The sequence below is a fragment of the Astatotilapia calliptera genome, chromosome 16 (genome assembly GCF_900246225.1).
Source record: "Astatotilapia calliptera chromosome 16, fAstCal1.2, whole genome shotgun sequence".
NCBI lineage: Eukaryota > Metazoa > Chordata > Actinopteri > Cichliformes > Cichlidae > Astatotilapia > Astatotilapia calliptera.
Window position 1 is genome coordinate 16,914,423 of NC_039317.1, and position 23,941 is coordinate 16,938,363.

The 23,941-nt window shown below is 41.1% G+C and overlaps 1 protein-coding gene across 4 annotated transcripts; it reads left to right on the forward strand.

Annotated features, from left to right (window-relative positions):
- The first annotated feature begins 14,666 nt into the window (after positions 1 to 14,666).
- Positions 14,667 to 23,287, forward strand: LOC113008309 (gap junction alpha-5 protein). 4 transcript variants are annotated; one of them, XM_026145645.1, is made up of 2 exons: positions 14,667 to 14,967; positions 20,945 to 23,287. In XM_026145645.1, exon 2 carries the CDS (start codon positions 21,045 to 21,047, stop codon positions 22,194 to 22,196), a length of 1,152 nt encoding a protein of 383 aa, XP_026001430.1. In that variant the 5' UTR covers positions 14,667 to 14,967; positions 20,945 to 21,044; the 3' UTR covers positions 22,197 to 23,287. The 4 variants fall into 4 exon arrangements, with proteins under 4 accessions (XP_026001430.1, XP_026001426.1, XP_026001427.1 ...); XM_026145641.1 differs by having other exon boundaries at positions 14,667 to 14,963; XM_026145642.1 differs by lacking the exon at positions 14,667 to 14,967 and adding an exon at positions 19,358 to 19,733.
- The last annotated feature ends 654 nt before the right edge of the window (positions 23,288 to 23,941 follow it).

Sequence of the window (23,941 nt, forward strand, 5' to 3'; positions counted from 1 at the left end):
ATTTTATTTTTTTACTATTTAATTTGTAAAAATGTGTATACACACACACACACACACACACGTAGGAAAATATTTAGTATACACATCCAGAAATGCATACACTATTATATATTGTACATATATTTATTAGTTTCAGGTTGGCCATTCTTGTATTTTGCTCGTTTGTGTTGTTGTGTTTGCACATCTCTGTTGCTTGTGGGGCTCGCACACAAGAATTTCACTCGCATGTGCTGTGCCAGTGTGCCTGCACATGTGATGTGACAATAAAAAGTGATTTGATTTGATTTGATTTGAAATCCCCTCATGACTTTTCCTAAATGGCAACAATTGTTTCTGTAAGATAACTGCTTATCTCTTTCTTCCTTGACCTTTGCAGGCCAGCAAATTGCCAAAGCATCTGCTTCTATAGAGGCGCTCACACTTACTGATGGAAGCTGTAGTGGTGTGTTCATCTGAGTTTTTGTTGCACGGCTGCACGTCATCAGTTCAGAATTCTACAAGCCCAGTTTGATCACACAGCACTTTAAAGAAAAAACCTCTTGTTTTCAAACTCATAATGTTATTGTGTCTTTTTTCACACTCTTTTAATCACATGAACTTCACATGAATCATCTCTGTTGCTCGTAGTTCTGTACACACAGAGGAGACATTCACTGCGGGTTTAAAGCGATGGCATCAGCGATGCCCTTCACAGATTACAACGTGACCCGAGGGCAGCAGTGTGTCTCATGACAGAGCAGAACACTATGACCTCAGTGACATAAGGCTTATGTTTTAAAGACAGGGATACGCTTGTTTCTAAACTTGTTTGTTTAGTCTGCTAACATAAGGCCATGCATGTGTGTGTGAATATCTGAGTTTCATCATTTCTCTTTGTATTCCATGACCTACTGCCTCACTGACAAAGTTTTTCTTTGTGTTTCTTTCCTTTTATTTTTAAATCCTTTTTCTTCATGAATCATCAATTTGGTTTTTGAGTGGTGTTGAGTAAAGCTTTCTGACATTCAGATACCATCGCTTCGCTAGCAACTGTCTTTGTTATGCTTCCACTTTCACACAGACGTTCTTCGCTTTCAGGAAAAAAAACAAAAAAACATTCTTCTCAGTCAAATTTTTCATTTCCTTCGAAAACTGGTGCCGAGCTGGTGTCTCTTTCCTGAAATGGGGAGAAAGGGTGAAACCATTCGTGAAGGCATTCAGAATTTACTGAGTGAACACTTGCTGTATTACCCAACAGAAACTGGTGAGAAGACAGACAAAAGCTGCAGTCTAGGAGCATGACATGGTGAAACTAAACTGAAGCCAAAACAAAACCATGCCAAGCCTTCCAAATTAGTTAAAATTCACATATAATGAATACACACACCTCCTCACATGAATCTACACATACACACACAGGCCCTACATGTGTCGCATTTGGTCGCGAGCCACAGCATTGTGTGTTTCAGGGCTGAGTTCTTGCGCCCAGCTGGAAATGAGTTCTACCATTGTGTTTTGGGAAGTCATATTTGTTGAATTTGGACCAACCCTCTGACCTTCATGTGTTCAGTTGGTCACACGGGCATTAGTCTCATGGGACAGGGTCATTTAGAGCCTGGAAGTGCATAACCAGGCCCGCAAAACACACTTTACTACAGGAAATGGCAGACAAAAAAACTCATATGCATTAAATTCTGTTTGCTTAGAAAGTAAAATGTGTCATGACAAAGCCAGTAGTAGTGCTGACAAATTAAAGTTTGTTCACTGGTAAATATTTTTTACCGGTTATTGTGTGACATTTTGTTGGAAAAGAGAGCAGTGTGTTTAAACGGTGAGAAGATTGGACTGTTTGGACTAACTACCTGCATTTGTGTTTAAGGCTTCCCCTTCCGTGTCCTGTTAAGACTAGCAAACACCATCCTCCTGTGTCTGGTTGTTCAGTGGGCCACCGATATCAGATCCCAACTTGTTTGCAGTCTGATAATAGTGTTTTAATTTCTGAGTGTTTTTTGGCAAAGTTTGATAAACTCTCACCAACTTCATCTGGCATTTTCAGCAGTCTGCTACAGTCCTTTTGTAAGAAAGGGATTTTGTGACTGCTTTCTACTCATTCGGTAATTCAGCATAGCATCTGTCAATGTCTTTATGACGATATGAGGACTGAAAAATTGAAAACACAGTTGAAATAAGAAGTTGTCATTCATATAGCTTTAAAAATGTGGAAGACATGGCTAAAGAGATAAAAACGGGAACCCAGAATGACTTCTGACTGCTATAAATGAAGTAGCATGGTGGCTGCGGTGTAGGAGGTGGTTAGGTGGATTACTTCCTGGTCAAGCTTTACATGATTGAACAGGAGCAACCACAGCTGTATCCTAAATGCCTCAATACATGCGAATTAAATGTTTTATACAAACTGGCAGGGATTTCAACCGCATCATTCACCTCCAAAGACCCCGAATGAACAAGAGTTCATTCAGTAGATAAATTAACTGTGAGATCAGAAGATTCCAGCTTGAATAAGTCATTCTTAAACTGTTGACACTTTCCCTGAGCTTGAGTCAGAGGATATTAGATGTAAAAGTCACAGACAACCTGGGAACTGCAACTGCAACTGGGGGGGGGGGGGGGGTTACAGATTTTCAGGCTTTCAGCCCTGCATGAGGAAATGAGCCATCCTGAGAGCTTGACTGAGTCCGCCCCTAGAAGAGAGAGTGACAGAGAGAGACTGGGTGAGATACAAGGCATGAATTGTTCTCACCATTGAATAAAGAAGGGGCAGCTTCCGCTCTAGCAACACCAGGCACTATGGAAGCGGAGAATCGGTGCGCATACAATGGAGATGGGGTAAGGAGAGGGGAGGGCAGACAGGAGGTGTGAATGGAGGAAGGATGTAAGTCCTGTGCCCGACTAGATGTAAGAACCTGGATGAGAAAGATGCATTTTAGGACGACCACTCAGGAGAAAACTCCTTGACTTTTGTGCACATATCACTTGTTGCACTGACTTTCTCACAACCTGAATACAACCTTTCCAGAATGATGCATTCCTTGGGACATGTATTAATATATTATTCATATACATTAATTCTATTGCTCTGGGACACAGAGCCACTGTGGGTCAGGTGTGTAGAGACTTGAGTAAATATGATTATTTTTATAAAATAAACAAGCTGACATCTTCTGACCTTTGTGAAACTTTATTGGCTTTTTAAAAAAAACAGCTTGAGAACAAGTGCACGAGAGAGATTTAAGTGTCTGGCCGAGTGTAACAATTATGTTATTACAATTAGTGTGGCCGATCCTTAAAATATTATCTCATATTCTCTCATATTGTTTTGATGAAAATCAAAGATTACCAAGTAGCAAAAATACTGACAGCCATTACAAAAAGGACATAAAGTCTCTCATAGGGTTGTAGACGAAAGAGCCAGGTGCTCAAAATAAATAAAGTACCCAGTACCAGCAAGGTGGCCTTAAAGTGGTTAACAATAGTTCTTGTGCATTTAGTAATACAAAGAAACATGTGTAGATAACTGTTTATGTATCTTTATGTTTATGTATCTGAGCCACCTTAATTGTTCTTTACGTAGAAGATGAGTCTGCTGTGATCATAAAGAAATGGTCATGGTCAGCAACAATACTGTGGTATTTAAACGATGCTAAGTTGGTAGTAAGTGCCAGGAAAATCATTGATACAAAGTAGGTAAGGTACTTTGCTTAGCATCTTGGAGCAACTGTGACCACATAATTTCCTCTGGGATTAATATAAATTACTCTGATTCTGACTGATAAGGACTGATTCATGCTTTCATGTCGCTTTTTTTTTTTATTCTGACCCAACCATTGAAACATTGCAGGAGAAATTGACACTCATCAGACCAGGCAATCCATTTCCAATATCTAAGATAAATTGTGATGACTCCATGGAAACTATAGCTTCAGTTTCCTGGTCTTAGCTGACCGGATTGACATCCGTGGTCTTCTGCTGTGGATCCAAGGTTCACTTCTTCATACCTTAGTTGCAATGAGTGTTTATATTTCAGGTATACCGTTGTCTTCCTAACAGCTCAAAGCAGCCTGACTGTTCTTCTCTGAACTCTGGAATCAACAAGGCAATTTTTCCCAAAGAACTGCTGCTCAGTGAATATTTTCTCTTTTTTCAAACCAGTCTCTGTAAACCCTAGAGATGTCTGTGCAGGAAAATCAGCAGCAAATCAGCAGTTTCTGAAATACTCAGACCTGGCTGTCTGGCACCAAAAAACCATGCAACGTTCAAGGTCACCTAACTCACCTTTCTTCCATGTTCATACGTTTTAAATGTTTCCATATGTTTTCTGGTAACTTTGCCTGACTGCTGAGGGTTATTGGTTTCAACAGCCACATGTGCTGAGAGTCAGCAGAACGAAAAGGAAAAAAATGCTGTCATCTGTGAAACCAAAACAATACCATGAAAGGTGTTAAAAGATGATATAATACTTGGGAGAATTCCGATTCAGAGTGTTAATATGAGCAACGCCTTTCATTGAGAGATCATTTATACTTATATTGATTACAACATGTTTAAGATTTAAAAGCCATTTTTAGCGTTTGATATAAAAAAAAAAATATCACCCTGTGCAGCTAAGCACACTTGCCTCTGCCTGGGAATCAACAAGGTGTTTTGAAACCTGCAAGGAAACAAAACAAAAGGAGGATGAAAGCTATGATTTTTTGAGAAAGTGCCGAAAGGGTGACTAAGGTTCTGAGAAATGCAGAGTAAGAATGAACCTGTGGGCATGCATATCACTCAGGGCAGGAAGAGCAGTCTCAAGGACTGGACGTGACTTTATAAGAGAGTAACACCCTCTGTCTCTCTATCAGGGAAATCCAGGCCAGACCCAGGATGACTTCATGCTCAGATCCTCTCAGTGAGCCAACCACCCAACACAATGTTATCTGCAGATAGAACTGGACACGCGGTCAGCCATCTACTGGCAGCCACCACCGAGGTGTTCTCACATATGCTACACTGGCAATGATTTATAACTTGATCGTGTTTCTTCGAATGCATCTGGGACACTTTAAGAATGAGCAGGAAGCCATAAAACATAGCCACGGTAAAGTGTCTAAGACAGAAAATACACAACAACAATTCATGAACATACTTAAATTGTTAAATCAGCTGTAAAAGTGCCTCTTGCTTGTTATTTATTTGATTTAAAATAGTTCCACTCAGGGGTCCATCAGGCAGAAAGAAGCAGACCTAAACTGCTTTTTTGTTGCCCTTGCCTGGTGGCTGCATTTTGCACTTCTGCTGGATCTGACCAACAAAGCTGTTCTTTCATTCACTGTTTGTTTTTAGGGTTATATAGGAGGCATACTTAAACACACCCCGTGTCTGTCTTCAGCCATCATACAAACTGAAAACATATGGGCTAAATTTGTTCACACACACACACACACACACACATGCATACACACAGTACCCATCTGTCCTCATGTCTCAGTTAGTTAGTCGTCTTGGGTGAGGGGTCACACAGATATCCCTCTTCCTGCATTTGTTAGGCTCCTTCTCCACGGCTGCACACTGGGATGCTGTAATTCTACCTTGGTGGCGAAAATATGGCATTAAGTCCATGTTTCCTTCGGCTCTTTCCATATCTTGATAACCTTGTTCTTAGGAGGGTGGAGAAGGAACTGACAAGGCCCTCTGCATGGATTTTGTTTGCTTTCATTTCGACATTCAAACATTCAATAATCTTATAAAAGCTTTTGGAATAGAAACACTGATAGCTGACTTTACAGTATGCCTCACTGACGTTTATTTGAGGCCCCTGGGTATTTTTCACTCCATGTAAATATGTTAATATTTGATACAGATGCAGAAAATAATGGCTTTTCTTTAAAATACAGTGGGCTACAGGTCCATTTACTCTCCAGCCTTGTTTTAAAAAGAAAGTGTGCCGCTTGTTTTGACAGCGTGTATTCAAACTGTGCTTATTTTGCCATATGTGGCTGTACAAACCAGTAATTTACCCCCCAGCATCAGCAGCAGAATGTACAGCTGCTAGAGAACATATGGAAAGATTTAGCAGCTAAACCCTGAGCTCTCAGGAGACAGTAGAGATTGAAACAAAATGTCAGACCTACATTTTAACAATCTTTAGTGTTCTTTAATGTTAATAGAAGTTAATCAAATAAGTATTTTAACTTAATAACTAAATATAATATAAATCACACTCTTGTTTGCTAACCTGTTCACCGTATTAACTTGAAAGGGTATAACACAGTCACTGACCACATGGCTACTTACATCTCTTTAACCGCTCAGGAACACAAATATCTAATCAGTTAATGAGTGTATTTAGGTGTGTAGGCATGGTCAACATGCCCTGAAGTTCAAATTGAGCATCAGAATAGGGAAGAAAAGTGATTTAAGTCATTGGTACCAACAACATTTCATGGTTGTTGCTCTGAGTATTTCAAAAACTGCTGAGCTAATGAGAATTTCCTACACAGCCATCTCTAAGGTTTACAGAAAATAGCCCAAAAAAGAGAAAATATCCAGTGAGCAGTAGTTCTCTGGGTAAAAATGCTTAATTCATGACACAGACTCACCAAAACGGAACAACAAAAGACTGGAAAATGTAGAATCGAAGGACTAATCTAATTTCAGCTCATCTCTTGCTAAAGGGTGTTACCACAGCAGGTTGCTTTGCATGTTTGATTTAGCGGTTTTACACCAGAGGACCTTGCTGGCACAACCTAAAATGGAGCTTGTGTCTCCAGCTGAAGTCAAACAGCTGTATGCATCTAAATAATTTAGAGTCAGCTAATAATATTACAGTGTGAAGTTTAAATTCAAACTATTTGTTATTTAATTTATGTGATTTATTTAATCCTCCAAATTTCAAATGTAAAGTGAGGCCTTTGAAAACAACCGTTATCATGTAGTGTTGTTTCTCTGTGGCATGTCACAGATCATGAGCCAAAAAAGGTTTACAGCCCACATCCCACATTCTCTCATTACACCATTGAAAGGATCGCAACTGAACTGTACATAGTAGTCCGTGCCAAAGCCATTGGTATTACTCAACATTACTCAGATAGTTCACTTCCTTTATGACTCCTCTACCTGTGCTACTGTTATTATGTGGCTTGACAGTAACACAGGTAAAAATTTAAAACAATTTGTAGCAAAAGCAAAACAAGAAATAAAGACAGAGCGAGTCTTCAGAAGTGTGTTTATGTTTGTAAGTTTGTTGCGCCCCATATGAGAATGTCACAAAATCAGGAGAAAATTCTAATTTCCCAGCATTGTTCATTCACTTCTTGTATCAACAATGACGGCTTTGTCGTATTAATTATGTGATGCTGCCTCAGATGCACACATTCAGTGTTGCCATAAAAACACAGACTGTGATCAGTGCAACTGTGAACAGAAATAACAGTGGAACGAGGGGGTCCTGGTCCCTTTTCCACCGTTAGGCAATCATTGTAAATGTAATAAAACCATGTTAAAGAGAAGTCCTCACTGTGGTACACATGATGAGGCTGTGAATATGAATATCCAGCCTTTTTGCCATCTGTGCCACAATAAGGACCAAAGTGTTGTTGGTAAGAATAGAGCTGATCTCACTTTGTGGAGACTTATGTGACGTCTAAAATACAACAACTGTGGGCCTCTTGCAATTTCGACCTTGTTGGTTCAAAGCTTTGTCGGCCTAAAATGTGCAGACAGCACGGCTAATCACTTAGTGCCTCAACCACATGCTCTGCACGGCTTGTCAACGGAGCGACAGTATTTTAATAATAACCAATAGTTCTCAGTAAAAACGTGTGGTCTGTGTTTCCATTGGTCTTGAAACATACTGCCTTGAAAAACTGTGTCACTATCACACTAATAAGGTCTTCTTTTTACTTTACAACAGCTTACGATTGGAAACTCATGGCTTGAGTAACTGTTAAGTCACTTATAAATGAAATATCAATACAGTATCATTGTCATTCGTAGTGTTTTCTCTGTTTTTTTATCTCTCCTTGAGTAGTGTTTTTAAGATAGTGATCATTCTCGCTGGATTTGTGTGTTTTTTATCTGATGTGACATTCCACTGCTATCTTCACATCACCTGGGAACCTGAGTTTCATCTACTATCAGGCTCCTGATGTATATCTAGCTACCACTACTTCATGCCATTCGCATCAATGCTTGACTTCAGTCAAGATTTTGCCCCTTTTTATTCCCTGTAATAATATGAAGCAAGTTTAACATACACAGGATATCTTTCTGCTTTTTGCCGTCACTTATGCTAACATGAGGCTGAGCGATCGTACAATACTTGTTATCTTGACAAGCTAAACTGGAAATTATCATTGTAGGTACAGTCACATGAAAGGGGTGGCGCTAGCAGCGTCTGGTCTCATTTTGCAAGGAAGATAAAGCCATAACATCAGGAAAATATGAAGAGGTTAAACATATAGCCTAATGCATAGCTGATATGAAGATACCAGCCGGGTACTATAGCAATGTAGTCTATATTACCATTATATATACCATCATGCTCCAAGGAAGGCAATCTCTTTCATAAAGGCTGGAGAGAAACCCCAGGTGCACCCACATTTAAACAACCGGCCTCCTCAACACAGCCTCTGATTGGCAGCTACAGGCTGACCTGGGTAAACAACTTAAGTTCCCACAGCACATTGCAAAAACATCCCTCCGGCCAGATATGATCATTATTTCTGAGGCCTCAAAAGAGCTGATCATGCTGGAACTCACAGTGCCCTGGGAAGAGCGGATTGAGGAGGCCAATGAAAGGAAACGTGGAAAGTACCAGGAACTAGTGCAGGAGTGCAGGGGAAGGCGCTGGAAGACTTTCTATGAGCCCATAGAAGTGGGTTGTAGGGGCCTTGCGGGACGATCACTCTGCAAAGTCCTAGGCCGACTGGGTGTGGCTGGGGCAGCCAAACAGAGGGTCATCCAGGCTGTGAGCGAAGCGGCAGAGATAGCCACTTGGTGGTTGTGGATTAAGAGGGCTGATCCGTGGGTAGCTACTGGTACGCAAGTCGGGGCCTGATCACCCCGGCTGGGTCACCTGGGTGAGGGTGTATGATGTTGTGAGACCCGAAACACCTGATGACCCCAGGATACATCACTGAAGATGCGTACCAGTGCATCCAGGAGATGTGTCTTGTATAATATTGGTGCAGTATTTGAAACACTTTATGAATATTTGAAGACTGGAAAGGGCACACTGTATTAACAAAGTTTAGCCTATTTGAAGGTTGAAAGTGTCCTGACTATATCAGTTAACAGGGTTTCAATGCCCTGACATTTAGACACAGAACAATCAGATGGATTAACAATTAATATTGTTAATCCATTAAATTAATGTTTAGAGGGGTGTAAGACAGTCATAGTTTATTTCACCTGCAGGCCCAGTGAGTTTAAACCATCTAAGAATATACTAAAGATTAAATGTAAAAGCAAAATTCAACCACATACTTAGATTTTGTGCAGATTTGATGTAAAGTCTACTAGAGGTGTAGCATTTTAGGATCATTCATTATGGCATTTTTGCTGTTAACAAAGAAAAAAGAAAAAAGAAATAAATCGAGAAATAAAGTCAAGTATCTATATTGATGCTCATCAGGGAAAAACATAGACATGTGCAGACATCCAAAGGATCAGGAATGGTGACTCAGCTGATTGGTAAGTAGGCGGTGACTTCGTACCTGTTAAGGTCAGAGGTCAAATTTATTTATAAAGCACACTTCCAGAAAGATGATGCTTCACAAAGTGCTTAACAATATAAAAATGCCATTAAAAAGAAACAATATATAAACAATAATAACAATATAAAACAATGATAGGATAATAAAAGAATTTAAAAAATAACTAAGACTATTAAATAAGACCAAAATGCTTGGGTCATAGTGTGTTAAAAGCCAGGACATAAAAATATGTCTTCAGAAGTGATTTAAATTGATCAAGTGTTTGTGCACTTGGTCAGGTCTGAGACCTGCCACAGAGAAGGCTCTATCATCATGAGATGTGAGTTTAGCCCGAGGGATATATAGCATTAATTTTGAGCTACACCTCATGACTTTTCCTAGAGCATAAACAGAAAGGAGCTCAGACAGGTAAGAAGAGGCTCGGGCGTGAAGTGACTTAAAAACAAAAAGTAAAAGTTTAAATTGGATCCTGTAGTAGACAGGCAGCCAGTGTAGGGAGGCTAAAGCTGGAGATATATGATCTCTCCGTTTGGTACCAATGTTAATATGTATTCTGGGAAATCTTCTGAAGACTTAAGGTGTCTGTAGCAACAGGTTACCATGGTGATAAACCCTGATAAGATTTGTTATTCTGAAAACCCACCATTTCCTTAAGCCTGAACTTAGCTGGATAACCCCACTATTCACTGTAGATCACTGTGCTCCCTCAACTACAACTAAAATGAAGTATTGTGTTTTTGTAATGAAAATGTTAAATACGCATATTGCAAATAAGTTATTCTAGTAACAACTAAACCCGTGTTAATTACTTGGTTTATAGTGGCAGGATCTGCACCAATCACCAGGATTGAGGAGGACACTGATTCTGGAGCACATGGGACTACGCGAGCTAGACCTTGGGAAATTGGCCACCGTATATATGTCTCTTTGTAACTCAAGAAAGATTATCATTAGCTCATGGGGTTATCTCTAAAGCATGATCTTAGTTAAAACCTGTCAAAAAATTCACTTTGAGCGTATTTTATGTTTTTGTTTTGTTTGTTTTTTTTTATTTAAGACCCAAAATATGTGTAGTGGTTAAGAAAAAACATCTGGAAATATCATAGCTAAATATGCTTATTGGTAGTCAGTGGCATGACTGTGTATTTCAAAAAAATTATCATTGAGCCTTCTGGCCCCGTCGGCTGTAAAACCAGACACACTTCTGTGCTGGAAATCCTGACATAACCTTAGGAACATGTTTCACTATTATACTCATAAATAAATAAATACATAAATGAATTAACAACATTACTAAAAACCGCCACTTTCGCTGGATGGACTGAGGCAAAGTTATAAACTGCCCTGTGGGTTGATCATCTGAAATTTTGAATTGTTTCTGGAAGTGACATTCTGGGCCAACACTTGTCTGGGCTTAAGAAAAGAGGGACCCATCCGTTGGTTATGAACTCACAGCTAGAGTCTGTGGTGATATAGGCGTACATACAAGCGCATATAATTATTTTAATTACATTAAACAACCTTGACTTTCCGTGTTGAGAATTTCCTACTGTGGATTACAAATTCCCGTTAGTGGGTGCACATAAGGCTGTGATGACCATTCAGAAGTACATGTCCATCAAGCATGGCTTCCCTTGGACTTGGGTGAGGCAGGGCTGAAATGTGCAGGGGTCAGACTCTCAGGCTATTGGGGAGGGTTATGTTAATGCATCCTGGCAGTGTGGGATTTTTCCATCAAACACTCAAGTACAAATTCTGCATACTACGCTCACTCATAGAAATTCATATAATGCAATCCTCTCCCACTCTTGAGCTCACTGTCACACATACACACATGTTCAGACCTCATCCTGGCACTACTGAGAAGCTCTAAGCGACAAGATTACTTGAAGTCATGGACAGCACTTCTTTGTTACAAATCTCTTCGTGCTGTTATTGGATGTGAATGCTGTTCCGCTTCTAAATCCATCCTGATGTTCAACACAATGGGACCATCAGAGCACATCCTTTAAACTGTGGAAAGCTTCGTAATTAGGAATTAGCAACAACTTTTCCATCCCTTCAAAAAATGGAGTGAAGCTGACTGAAGCCTTTAAGGGGTGTTAGATACTCCATGGGCTTTTGACGAAGGAAATGAAGGGAAAAAAGAGTAAATTATTTAATTAATGACCAGCAACCTTTGAAAAATGAAGAAGGAAAGAAGAAATATTCAGAAACATTACACCCAGACACATTTCTTTAAATTAAGCTTGCATGCAAAGAGTGGGAAAGAACAGACTTATATAAAACTAATGTAAAACATATATATGGCCATACTGTATGTATATGGGTGGGGGTACAGCAGAGGTCATACCTCCTCGGGCCAGAAGTTAATGAGTTTGTCACAAGATCCTTCTTACTTGGTGCTCCTGCTATTTATACTTAAAAAAATTTCCAGTTCCACAGTCAAAGGCACAGTTGTTAAAGAGGAGAATTTAACCATTCATATGACAATTTAGGCCATGAAATTGGCAAGGATAAGAGGCCCAAATCAGTAATTAAGAAGTTATGGGAGTCTTTGAATAGAATAACAAGGTCGATGGAAACTCTTCTGTAAAAGAAAAGTTTGACTTTATGGTAAATAATCCTATTTGCTTTCTTGTCAAGAGCCTAAGTATTAAATGTGAAGGTGCAGTTGACAACCTTTTGACAAATCCTGAAGAGTTAAGAAGGAAAGTCAGGTCACATGGGCCGACAAGTTAAAGAAAAGATAACACAAAAGGTGACATATACAATTTCAGAGATAAAATCAACAATCAAATCACATCAGATCAGAATTATATACAAATTATCTGAGCACTTAGAGGTCCTACTTCTCTTAAACAACATGGCACATGGTGACACAGTGGTTAGCACTGTTGCCTTACAGCAAGAAGGTCCTGAGTTTGGTTCATCAGCCCGGGGCCTTTTGATGTGGAGTTTGCTTGTTCTCCTTGTGTTTGTGTGGGCTCCTTCCAGGTACTCCTGCTCCCTCCCACAGTTCAATCGCATGTATTTAGTAGGGATAGGTTAATTGGTAACTCTAAATTGCCCATAGGTGCAAATGGTTGTCTGTGTCTATGTGTTAGCCCTGCAACAGACTGGCAACCTGTCCAGGGTGTACCCTAAGAGAGCTGGGATAGGCTCCTGAGACCCTGAAAAGGGTCTTTTGTGCCACATAATCAAATGGATAAATACCCATGTTTATTCTGAATGTGTAAAAAGTAGATACAGTTGCAGACGTTTGATGGGAATACTTTACTGTGGTCTGTGAATAGACATTTTTATTAAGGGTTTTTCTTTGTCCCAGAATCTTGAGACAATTAGACAGAGCATTAAAACCATTTCAAAAAAGGAAGACTGGACTACAATGCTTTAAAAAAAAAAGGTCTGTAAGTCTGTAAGTTAAATCTGCTTTTCTTTCCATAACCTGGTGTTGTTTAGGAAAAAAAAACAATTTGTTCATAATAGTAAACAAAATTTTAGCTCCCAGCATTTTTAGAGTTTTATTGGACACTCATCAGCGCTGAAGACCTCGAGGTCTCAGTATCGCTAAAAAAGACAGCTAGGCAGTGTAATCTGGTGCAAGCCAAATCTTCATTGTTGATATCTGACTTAGAATAATTTCATTTGTAGGCTTTGAAGTATCCTCTTAATTAAATTACCAGTAGAAACTAAAAGTCACAACATTTTTGGTACAGTAGTTGTACCTCTTATAGCTTGAGTTAAAGCTCCGCTCTTCAATATGCTGCATAATCTTTGTGAGAGACTATTATCAAGTAAACGACGACAACTTGATTCAACATAACAAACCCCACAAAAAATTACCTTTAAAACTCTGTATGTAGACCTATTGTAAATTTAACATTAAAATCTTCTCATCAATAACCAAGTTCAGGTAAACCTTGTAAATTGTCCCCAGCAGCTCCTCTCTGTTCCCAGCAAATAACCTCTCGTCTGATTACAGGACCTGTTTAATCTTCATTCCTCCCTGTTGTGGTTATAGGCGTGGGTACGAGGCAGGTTATTTCCTGGCCAGGTGCAGTAACTTCCTGGAAGCCAAGCTAACCAGTCTGGTGTTGCTGTTACATTTTCTATGACGCTAACACTGCATAATGGGTATAGTTCCACATAAAGTACATGTATTTTCCTAAATGACCTAGTATTATTTTTAAAATGAAATGTGAAGTGGTGGGAAACCTGAATGTTTCTGAAAGACGTTAAGGACATGCGAGAAGGGAAGTTATCTGCCTGTGTGTTTTTGCTCTCAATGCTTCATTATAACCGTTGGAATGGCCTCCAGCAAGGAGGAATTAAACCTGAAAGATTCCTGTTATATAATAGAACATGTGTCTGCAGGCAGAGGCCAGTACAGGGGGTCCTCGGCTGACACTCACATTACATTCAGCAAACAGGGAAACAAGGGAAGAGGAGGATGAGCTATTTTGGTTTTGTTTGTGACTCTTTGTTGCAATCCCAAACTTCACCAACTGGTTGCAGGTCTGCGTGACTTTTGAGGAGGGATGAAGGGAAACCTTGAGACGAACAAGTGAACAAAGCAGGTACGGTGTTTTGACCAAAATCTTGATTCTCCTGTGTTTACTGGTTTCCTGAAAACACAACTTAGAGTAAAGTTGTTGGTCGTTGAATTAAAGCTAATCCCATTTTCACTAGATAATTTGGATTTACCTCACCTCATTACAGTTTACATCTCACACTGTGGGAATTTCACCCTGAACACAGAAAACTCAGCAGTAAACCCAAGAGTCGCATGGTAAATAACTGTCTTGAAGTTTACTCTGACAGGAATTGCCATTGATCCCAGACAAACAATTCAACTTCCCCTTCCAGAGAACGCTTCCCAGCAAAAAATAGAGCACCAGGGATGTAAGAATTAAGGGGGAGTGTGGAGAGGAAGAGGAGGAGATGGAGGAGGAGGAAGCGAGAGAGAGAGAGGGAAAGAGAAGGGAGGTCCATGGGGGAAACACTCTGTCGTGATGCCCTGTTTTTTCTTCTCGTGCCCCCTGTGTGGACAAACAGCTCGTGGTGGGAAGACACGACGCTCAGATGCCGGCGTCAAGAGTCATCTTCTGCTGATGTCCACAAGAAGGTGGTCCTACAATCGTGCTGTGGTCATCTACATCTACACCTGCCATCTGTCCGCTAACTTAAGGAAGACTTAGTTCCTCTGAGGGACCATCTCTGCTTGATTGAAAGCAGCTTCTCGAATATCGGCACTAAAGCAGAACGGTGGGTAAGCATAGAAGCCTCTAATAATACTCAATGACATTTCAGTGAAATGATGCAGACTGTCTGGTAAAAAGCTGCGAGCATCTTACTAAAGCAGTCTTTAAGGGAGTGATGATATCTTGAAGAGAGGTACAATGGAGTGAGAGGCCTGGTCTGTGTTAAACCCCCTGTCCTCCCCGGCAGGTACAGCTGTCAACCCACTTACGTTAACTCTTTTCGTCTCGCTCTTCTTCCCTCGTGGCTTTCATATAAGAAAAATATACTCAAACAAAGCACAGTACTGGAGGTAACCTAAAGCACAGAGCCACCAGCAATGCATACCTACTCAATGAAGACTTTAAGAAATCGTTATCCCTGTGCCGTGATAATTCTACTTTAATGCTAGCACAATTTACCCTTACAGTTTCTGTTCTTCTACAGAGAAGTGATAAAAATCAAATTAATGAGTTGCCTGTAGATACCAGTTACTCTTCTGAGTGTTCATAGAGAAATACAGGCGAAAAAAAACAAAAAACTAAAGGACTCTTTTGTTCAAGCAGGCTTGAACAACGGTGGAAGACATTTAAATTCTTTAGTAACAGTGCTACGGAGCACAACTGCTCTATTATAAGCAAGTTTTTCATAATCAAAGAGGCCTCTTAAATACACGGGCGGTATTTAATGTCGTAATGATACAGTTTGGGGCGTTTTTTTCTCCTTTACTTACTATTTAGGGATTTGTTTCAAAGATGAACTGTACATTTCTTTTTAACGTACTCCCCAAAAAGTGCCGTTTTTATGTAGGAAATAAGAACTTTTAGGACTTCATATTTCAAAATAACAGATTTATAACTTCATGTGATGCTCAGTAAAAAAATTAAAAAAAAATCTTACTCTGTGATTTCAGCAGGATATTCAACCTAAATCTGTATCAGTGTTCCTCTGTTTGACATTCAAGCACCAACAGCTGATACATTCACACTTAAAAGTAGCCATTAGCATGTCTTAGTGTGAATCGAGACTCCCTCTGCCATCATAAAAAAAGAGATTTGTTTAAATACCTGCCAGTAAAAGATAAAAGATTACCAGCTCGCTAATCTGAAAGCAGTGCCCTATGCCACGGCTGAATGGTATGTGTATTACTGAGTATATAGACTGTCTTCAAATAAGTAAACACCGAAATAAAAATATATAAAACTGCTTTTCATGATCAGGAGGTTGTTAGGAGGTTGTTTTGCTCCCTGAAACACCTTGCAGCTTTCTGGCCTGAAGGTTCCAGCGTAATGCCATATGCAGCACAACAATAGATCATAACAGGGCTGTGGGTCTGTGTACAGTAGTGGGTAGATGAAGAGCCAGACAGCCATGTAAGGTAGCAGACAGCACATCGGCCTGCTGGCTTCTGCTGGTGTGACTGATATATGGGAGCCCAGACCCGTGCGGGTCTGTAAGAAGTGGCAACAGGTGACTCACATGAGAGCGAAGAATTCTCGCTCTCGTGCCAAATCAGATCCACTTTGTAGGTCACCCTACACCAATCTAACACCAGCCAGCGTGCCACTATAGCTAAACTTAAACACGCTCATCCTCGATTGTAATCCTGGCATTTCAGGAACAAGTCCCTAACCCAAACAGCTGCTGCAGGACTGGGACTGACTCTGGAGACGTGCTAAAGTTCAAGCATTAGAAAAATAAATACGTGTGTGCATTGTAACTGGGAAAAATAGTACGAGAGAGTAAAAATAACCAAGTGTGAGTGACTTCAACTTGTATATCCTTATCCACTATGCTATTGATATCTAACTGAAATAAGCTCAGAAAACTTGTATGTACTGTTTTTAACACATGGCGGTTCTGTAGTAAAGCTATACTGAGGCTGTTTCATTGAGAGGAACACAACACAACACAACCAAGGTCATAGAGTAAAATAGTGACAAGAGTAAAAAAAAACTTCAGATAATAAAGTTTTATTGTATGCTATACCTGGTTAGAGGATGTGATAGAGATGAATATCACTACAATATATCATAATTTTTAGATTTAAAATTGAATTAAAAGCATAACAACCCAACTCTGGTTCATGTAAAAACAATTAGGTGCTTAAAACACAATGTGCACCATTAGTGTCTTGCTGTTTATTTAACTTTTTCCTGCAGAAATCTATGCAGCGTTATGGATTGTTTTGTTTTTTCTCAGCACTGATCACATTTCTGACACTAAAAAACCATCTTAGCGCATGCAGCTCATTACAGAGGCTTTATAAATGCATCAGGCCTTATAGCTGCCGATTAAATATCTTCAAATAACGCACATGACCATTTTCTTCCCTAGTTTGGCTATTCAGTTAACAGGGTTTTGTATGCTGGTAACTCCAAAATACAATTAGGCCAAATTTGTCCTTCCGTAGGAAAGAAATGACTTTTCCTGATCTCTTCAGCAAATCCTTTCAGACACGAATAACACGATTGTTCTTAATGCACAACATACGTTTTCCTCCACTGATGGTAGTCTAAACAATGCCCCATCAGAGGGAAGCGAGCCAGGAAAGTGTATAACTCACCACCTTACTGTCTGTGTGCTTGTGATGACAGCGCAGATCAACCAGTGTATCCTGATCCCCTGAGAGCATCCGGAGTCTGTCAAACACGGCTTAGTGCTGAAAGGTGCACATCACTGAAGGAAAGTTTAAATCAACCCTGCCCCCTGTTGTTACCGGGCTGTGGATACACTGCAGGCTGAGGGGGAGTTGGAAAAAGAGTGTGTAGTTTATAAAGCTCATCAGTAAAATATCATCAAAAGGATTTTATTGTCTAAGATTTAGAAACCACAACTGAGGGAATGTGCCTATGTCTCTTTTGTGTTATGACACAAGGTGACTCTGGTGGGCATAAATTTATAGCAATACAAACATAGCTTCGTGTTCCTGTAAGATTTCCCTAGCCTCGGGCCTTGCCACCAGCCTCACTGGTTCTTAAACAAGCTCCACCGCCCTCTGGCACCGCAAGAGGGAGAGAAAACACACAACAATTTTCCTGTTGGTCTACAGTGAGTCACAGCAGCAGCCATCACCTCTCAGTGAAGTAGCTGCTGCTTTTCTCTTAACTTGTCTCAGCTGCCTGACTGATGTTCTGACTGGAAATTACAATAAGGCTGCACACTGTGAGCCCGGTTTGAGTTGACCTTGCAGTGCTGAAACATCATCGTTTTTCCTTCAGTTCGTAGAAAGCTAAGCTTATTGTTTGGTTCATCACAGGATCCCTCCACCACATAAACATTCCTTCTGTGAAGCTCTCTCAGTGCAAACACAGGCACTTCGATCAGCGTCAAAGGAAATAAGTCAGGGATACGTAATGTTGCATTTACGCACTTTGCTATTTTGAATACAACCTAACTAGATTCTCCATTACTCCTCCATTACAATACCACTGAGATTATAAACAGACCTGACAGCTGTGATGGTGCACAGGCAAAGCGCACTGTTCAGAAAAGGGCACAGTGGATCACAGTAAATCCCTGCAGCACAGGTGTGATCGACAACCAGTAGCAGTAAAAGGCACTTTGACAGAAACGGTTCATAGGAGCAGCTCGTCTCTGACCTCCACCCCTTTCACCTTCTGCTCATTTCAATGTCTTGCTCCTGCTGTCCACAGGAAATCATATTGTTTGAGATTGCTTCCTCTGAGAGCAGGAAGAGGTATTCGAGGGAAGGAGACCGTAGCCAAGAAAACAGCCTCACACCACTTGTTCTGAATTCTGCTTTGCCTTCCTTTCTCATCGCTGTGTATGTACACCATGTGCCCAGACTGACGGACTATAAGTCCTTTCTAAAAGAGGCAGTTTACCCAATCAAATCCTGCTTACAAGATATCAGCATCTAAATGGTGCACAGCTTTAGAACCACGGGGGGAACTTTGGCAGCCTTGAAACTAATATTGCATTAAATTAAGAAACTGTGTGAGAGTCTGAATACCACTGTACCATTGTACAAATAGATTAGGGAACAATCAGTCTTCACCTAATCTCCCTTTAAAAAGCAAAACTCATTAAAAACGTGTATCCTCTTAAAGAACATCATTTTACAAAATGACTTGTTCTGGATCTCTTCTATGCTCACGGCTCGAATCTGGGATTCATTTAGAAAATGACACATGCAAACCAGCAAGAGATTGTCACATAGTTTGTCATAGCCCAGGGGGAAATGCATTGTTACCCAGGTTTGCACAGGTTTGTTGTCAGTATCAGCTGATAAGAGCGTGGCTGTTTTAATGTGCGGTCTCCTGGCATTGTGCTGGCTGGATTCTCAGTCACTTCCTCAACTCTGCGGCTGTTTGCGATTTACTTCCAGTAAAGATCGTGAGCTTTTTATCCGTTTAAGGCTCTGGGCCAGCTGCTGTCCAGTTATCCAAGGTGTCAGATGTATGCTGGAAAAATAGCACAGCGCAGTTTTCCTGTGCTGCGCATTGGCTTGTCAGCCTTGGGCTGTGGATGGAGGTTAAACGTTTCTTTTCCAAAATGTTGTCATACTGGTGTTTTGTTTTCTACCACTCTGTGCTGTAGAGATACGGAGCACAATGCCCTGATTTTCCATCTTATTGCCATATATATACTTCATAGAGACACAGAGGGAGGGGGCGAGACAGATGGTCATGGTCATTTAGACCATATCTCGCTGTCACACATAACCAGAGTCAGTGTTAGCCAGTCGATTCAAAACCTTGCACTGTGGACCAAACAGCTATTTGCTATGGAAACAGCTGCTCGAGGATTTCCTTCAGGAAGAGATGAGAGGTGGTAAGAAATCATATTAACATCCCCTGTGGCTTTTGTAGCTCTCTTTCTCTCTCTCTCTCTTTAGACTTGTGCTTGGTTAACTTTTAGTTTTATGTTCTGGCGTTTTATTGTGAAGCACTTTATCTTGAAAGGTGCTGTATAAATAAAATCTTACTTACTTACTTTGCTTGTAGGGATTATACTGTATATAATTTCCTTCCATGAAAGTATATTTGGCTTTTGGCTCCTTTAGAGTAATGTCTACATGTTCTGCTACACCACCAAACAGAGCATTAACTTCAAATGCGTGACGCGTTGGAAAAACCTGTTGACCTGTGACCTTCAACCCTTTTTTCTTTCTGAGGTGTTTTAACCGGCTTTTATTTCTTAATTGCGTAGTAAAAGCTAAAAGTAGCTACATGCATATTCAGCCCATAAATGTTAGAAGTCACCACTTGATCCAGTTTGACAGGTTTTCTTAACCCCTCCATGATGGCGGTCATCTGTGTCACCCATAAAGCTGTCTAGTAAACCGCCTTATAGGGTCATTCTCAGCTGAGACTTCCCAGCCTGTCACTGCCATGTTTGGATCTTACCCAGACTCTCAATAATGCTTAAGTCAAGAGATTAGTTTGAAAAAAAAAAAAAGAGAGAGAAGAAGCAGTCTGACTGACACCTCCAGATAGATGGAGACTGGAATCTGAAGGAGGGTTTCATCACAGCAAAGGAGAACAGTGGCCATCTAAACCATTGCACTGAAATTGTGAGTGGTGTGCCGCGGGGGGAAATGGGAAATGTCCAGTTCAGGCCAGGTCACAGCACTGAAAAAGGGCAAAGTCTTTCTGTGCTGACTCGCCCCTTTGATGGAGGTGTGTTTCGCTTTCTGTAATTTAATCTGTTTTAATAATTTGGAACAGGACAAGAGGGAATGTAAACACACATAATCTAATGTTTAATAATAATATTATTATTTTCTTTTACATGGCTACCAAATTTCTTCTCCTCCGTCTGTCTCTCAGGGGAAAAAATGGCTGTTCTCATGTGACAGTATCCAGCCCTAAAGCGATTCACAGGCAGAGAGGCTATTTTTGTGCCACACAATGCCACTCATACACCAGGTCATTCCCATCAGCGGGAATGCAGATGACCTACAGCTGTCACTGATTGTCTGCTTGTATTTCTCTTTTCCCCTTTTCCCCCTCCTCTTCCACTCTATTCATCCTCCACCTCAGAAACTCCCCCTTTCCCCCTCCGGTGCACCCTCTTTTCACCTTCCCCGTTGTTCCTACCAGCTCTTTGTGCTTCAGGTGTGCGCCCAGGCCGTGAGTAGTGATGGGGGACTGGACCCTCCTGGGGAATTTCCTAGAGGAAGTCCAGGAACACTCCACTTCGGTCGGAAAGATTTGGCTCACCATCCTCTTCATCTTTCGTATCCTGGTGCTGGGCACGGCGGCAGAGTCCTCGTGGGGGGACGAGCAGAGCGATTTCCTCTGTGACACCCAGCAACCAGGTTGCACCAATGTGTGCTACGACAGGGCCTTCCCCATCGCACACATCCGCTACTGGGTGCTGCAGATTGTCTTTGTCTCTACGCCCTCCCTCATCTATATGGGCCACGCCATGCACACAGTGCGCAGGGAGGAGAAGCGGCGAAAGAGGGAGCAGGAGGAGAGAGAGGCGAGAGGTGAAGAGGGAGGAGACCTGGAGGGGGAGAAGGAGTACCTCCAGCAGAAGGAGAGCGGAAAGGAGGTGGTTGCTGACGGGAGTGGCAGAGTTCGCCTAAAAGGGGCGCTGCTGCGGACCTACGTCCTGAGCATTTTAATCCGTACAATGATGGAGGTGACTTTCATTGTGGTGCAGTATCTTATCTATGGGGTGTTCCTCGATGCGTTGTACCTATGCAAGGAATTGCCCTGTCCCAATCCGGTTAACTGCTACATGTCACGGCCCACGGAGAAGAATGTCTTCATCGTCTTCATGCTGGTGGTGGCCGGCGTTTCTCTGCTGCTCTCTGTGTTGGAGCTCTACCATCTCGGCTGGAAGAGCATCAAGAGGTGCATACACAAAAAGATGATGCAAAAGAGCAAGCAGAGAGCTGTGACGGTAGCGGTGTCTGCAGCCTTGGAGTCCAACACCTCACCACAACCCTCAGTCTCCTGCACCCCACCTCCTGACTTCAACCAGTGCCTGACAGCCCCCACCTCCATAAACCGCATGACCTCCATGGCCTCTCATCCCTTCAACACCAGAATGGCGCTGCAGCAGAACTCAGCCAATCTGGCAACTGAGCGACATCGTAGCTGCGACAACCTGGAGGATGATGAAGACTTCCTCAGGATGAGATACAACCAGGTACCAACAGGCCTGCCCAATAACTGCTCGCCATTGCCTCTGCTACACTCAGTGTACTTGAAGGACAAACGGCGCCTGAGCAAGACCAGCGGGACCAGCAGCAGGGCTCGCCAAGATGACCTGGCAGTATAAATTCACAAAGTGTGGTGGATGAGGAAGAGAGGAAGAAGGGCTGGACCTTCGGAAGAAATGTGTGTCTGGGAGATAGATCTCTGTGATGGAGGCATGAGCTGAGGCTAACTATGAACTGTAGCACCAAGGCCTGACACTTGAGCACATGTGATGAGTGGATAATGTGAACTTGACTTGTGTGAGCTTTGTGTCCTAGAGCTCTAAAGAAAAACTGCAAAACAAGCTGTAAAGGAGAATAATGAGAACAGAGTAACAGGTTTGACACCTGACTATTGCACATTAGGAGTAGAGAGTCCTTTCATTTTAAACCAGTTAACTACAGATTAGCTGATTTTTGTCACACACAAATGCAAAAAAAAAAGAAAAAAAGATTTGCAATAAATAGACAAGATCGCAGTATGCTAGAAACTGTGAAGCTCTTCGATAAAGTGCCTTATCAAGCGTCAGAAATATCTATTTCCTTATGACATTGTTTTTGTAATTATTTAAAAGCCGTGGTAGAGACTGTCATTTGAACCACTTGTTGACCTGATTGCACTATACCTGCAGGCAAACATAAAAACCTAACTCGGAAATAATAGCACTGCAATCTCAAAGCCTGTCAGTGAAGTCAGTCCTATACTAGTCAGAAGTCTTCTGTGCACAGAAATGAGAGAATGTAGCCTTTTACAGGATTTTCTTTTTGAAGGTCCCTCAAAGAAAAAGCAAGCGGTCCTGCTTGGATGTTGTTATGAATGGATTCAGCCACTAGGTGGCAACAATGCACTAGCGTTTCCCCCTTTCTCTCCCGGAGCCATTGTGTTAAAAGTGTGTTCCTAAGAAGTGTGTGAGTCGGTTGGTGTCTTTGAATGTATTGTTCTTGTAGCACAGTAACTGTGCGGGTAGTTCATAACCATGTTGTCTTTACAAGTGGAAGATGATTTTTTAAAAATATATACATGTATATGTACATAAACATAGCATAATATTTGAAGAACTGTCCATCCTGCTGTACATCCACTGCAGTCTTTGGTTATTTCACACACACATTTATGCAATAACTGTCATCGCAAACCCACAACAAATAAATAAATCATCAGCTGTACAATCTGCTCTGTTGTTCTCAGCGTGTGATTTATTCAGTGCCGTACAACACTTGCCTTTGATTTGTCTGTCGTATGAACATAGAAAGACTTTAGTATATGTAAATATGCACACACTAAACTGTTAGAATTGCACAAGATGAACATTTAGAACAACTACCATTTAAATAACGTGCTCATTGCAGAAATGCTGAAATCAAGACAAAGTGATGCAATTTCCAGATCCGAACAAAGATGAAGAGTCTCCAGCATTTCTGAATCACTGTACCATTGCTGCAGCGACTTTCTGTTTGCCGTCCTCACAAAGGACCTGCAGGAGACAGATTGTGGAAGATGAGCAATGTTTACACAAACAGAGACTGTCTCGCCATTTCTGCCAGGATGCTGAGGTCTGGTATCCAGCTTAATCTGCCACATGCTGAAGCTGAATTGGAAAATCCTTGTTGCTTTTGTATTATTTTTATTTCTGTGGAACCTCAGAGCTTTCTGAGATTGAGCTTCACAGAGATATTTGTGTATTCTGAGTTAGACCAGGATGGTGATAGCACATTTGCTGCTTAATAAAATGTTTTCCTGTCTTCTTTTCTAAAGGATTCATTTTTAAAAAATAGTTTGAAAATTGTGCAAGAACCAGAATCAGCTTAAAAGGATATAAATGGTCAT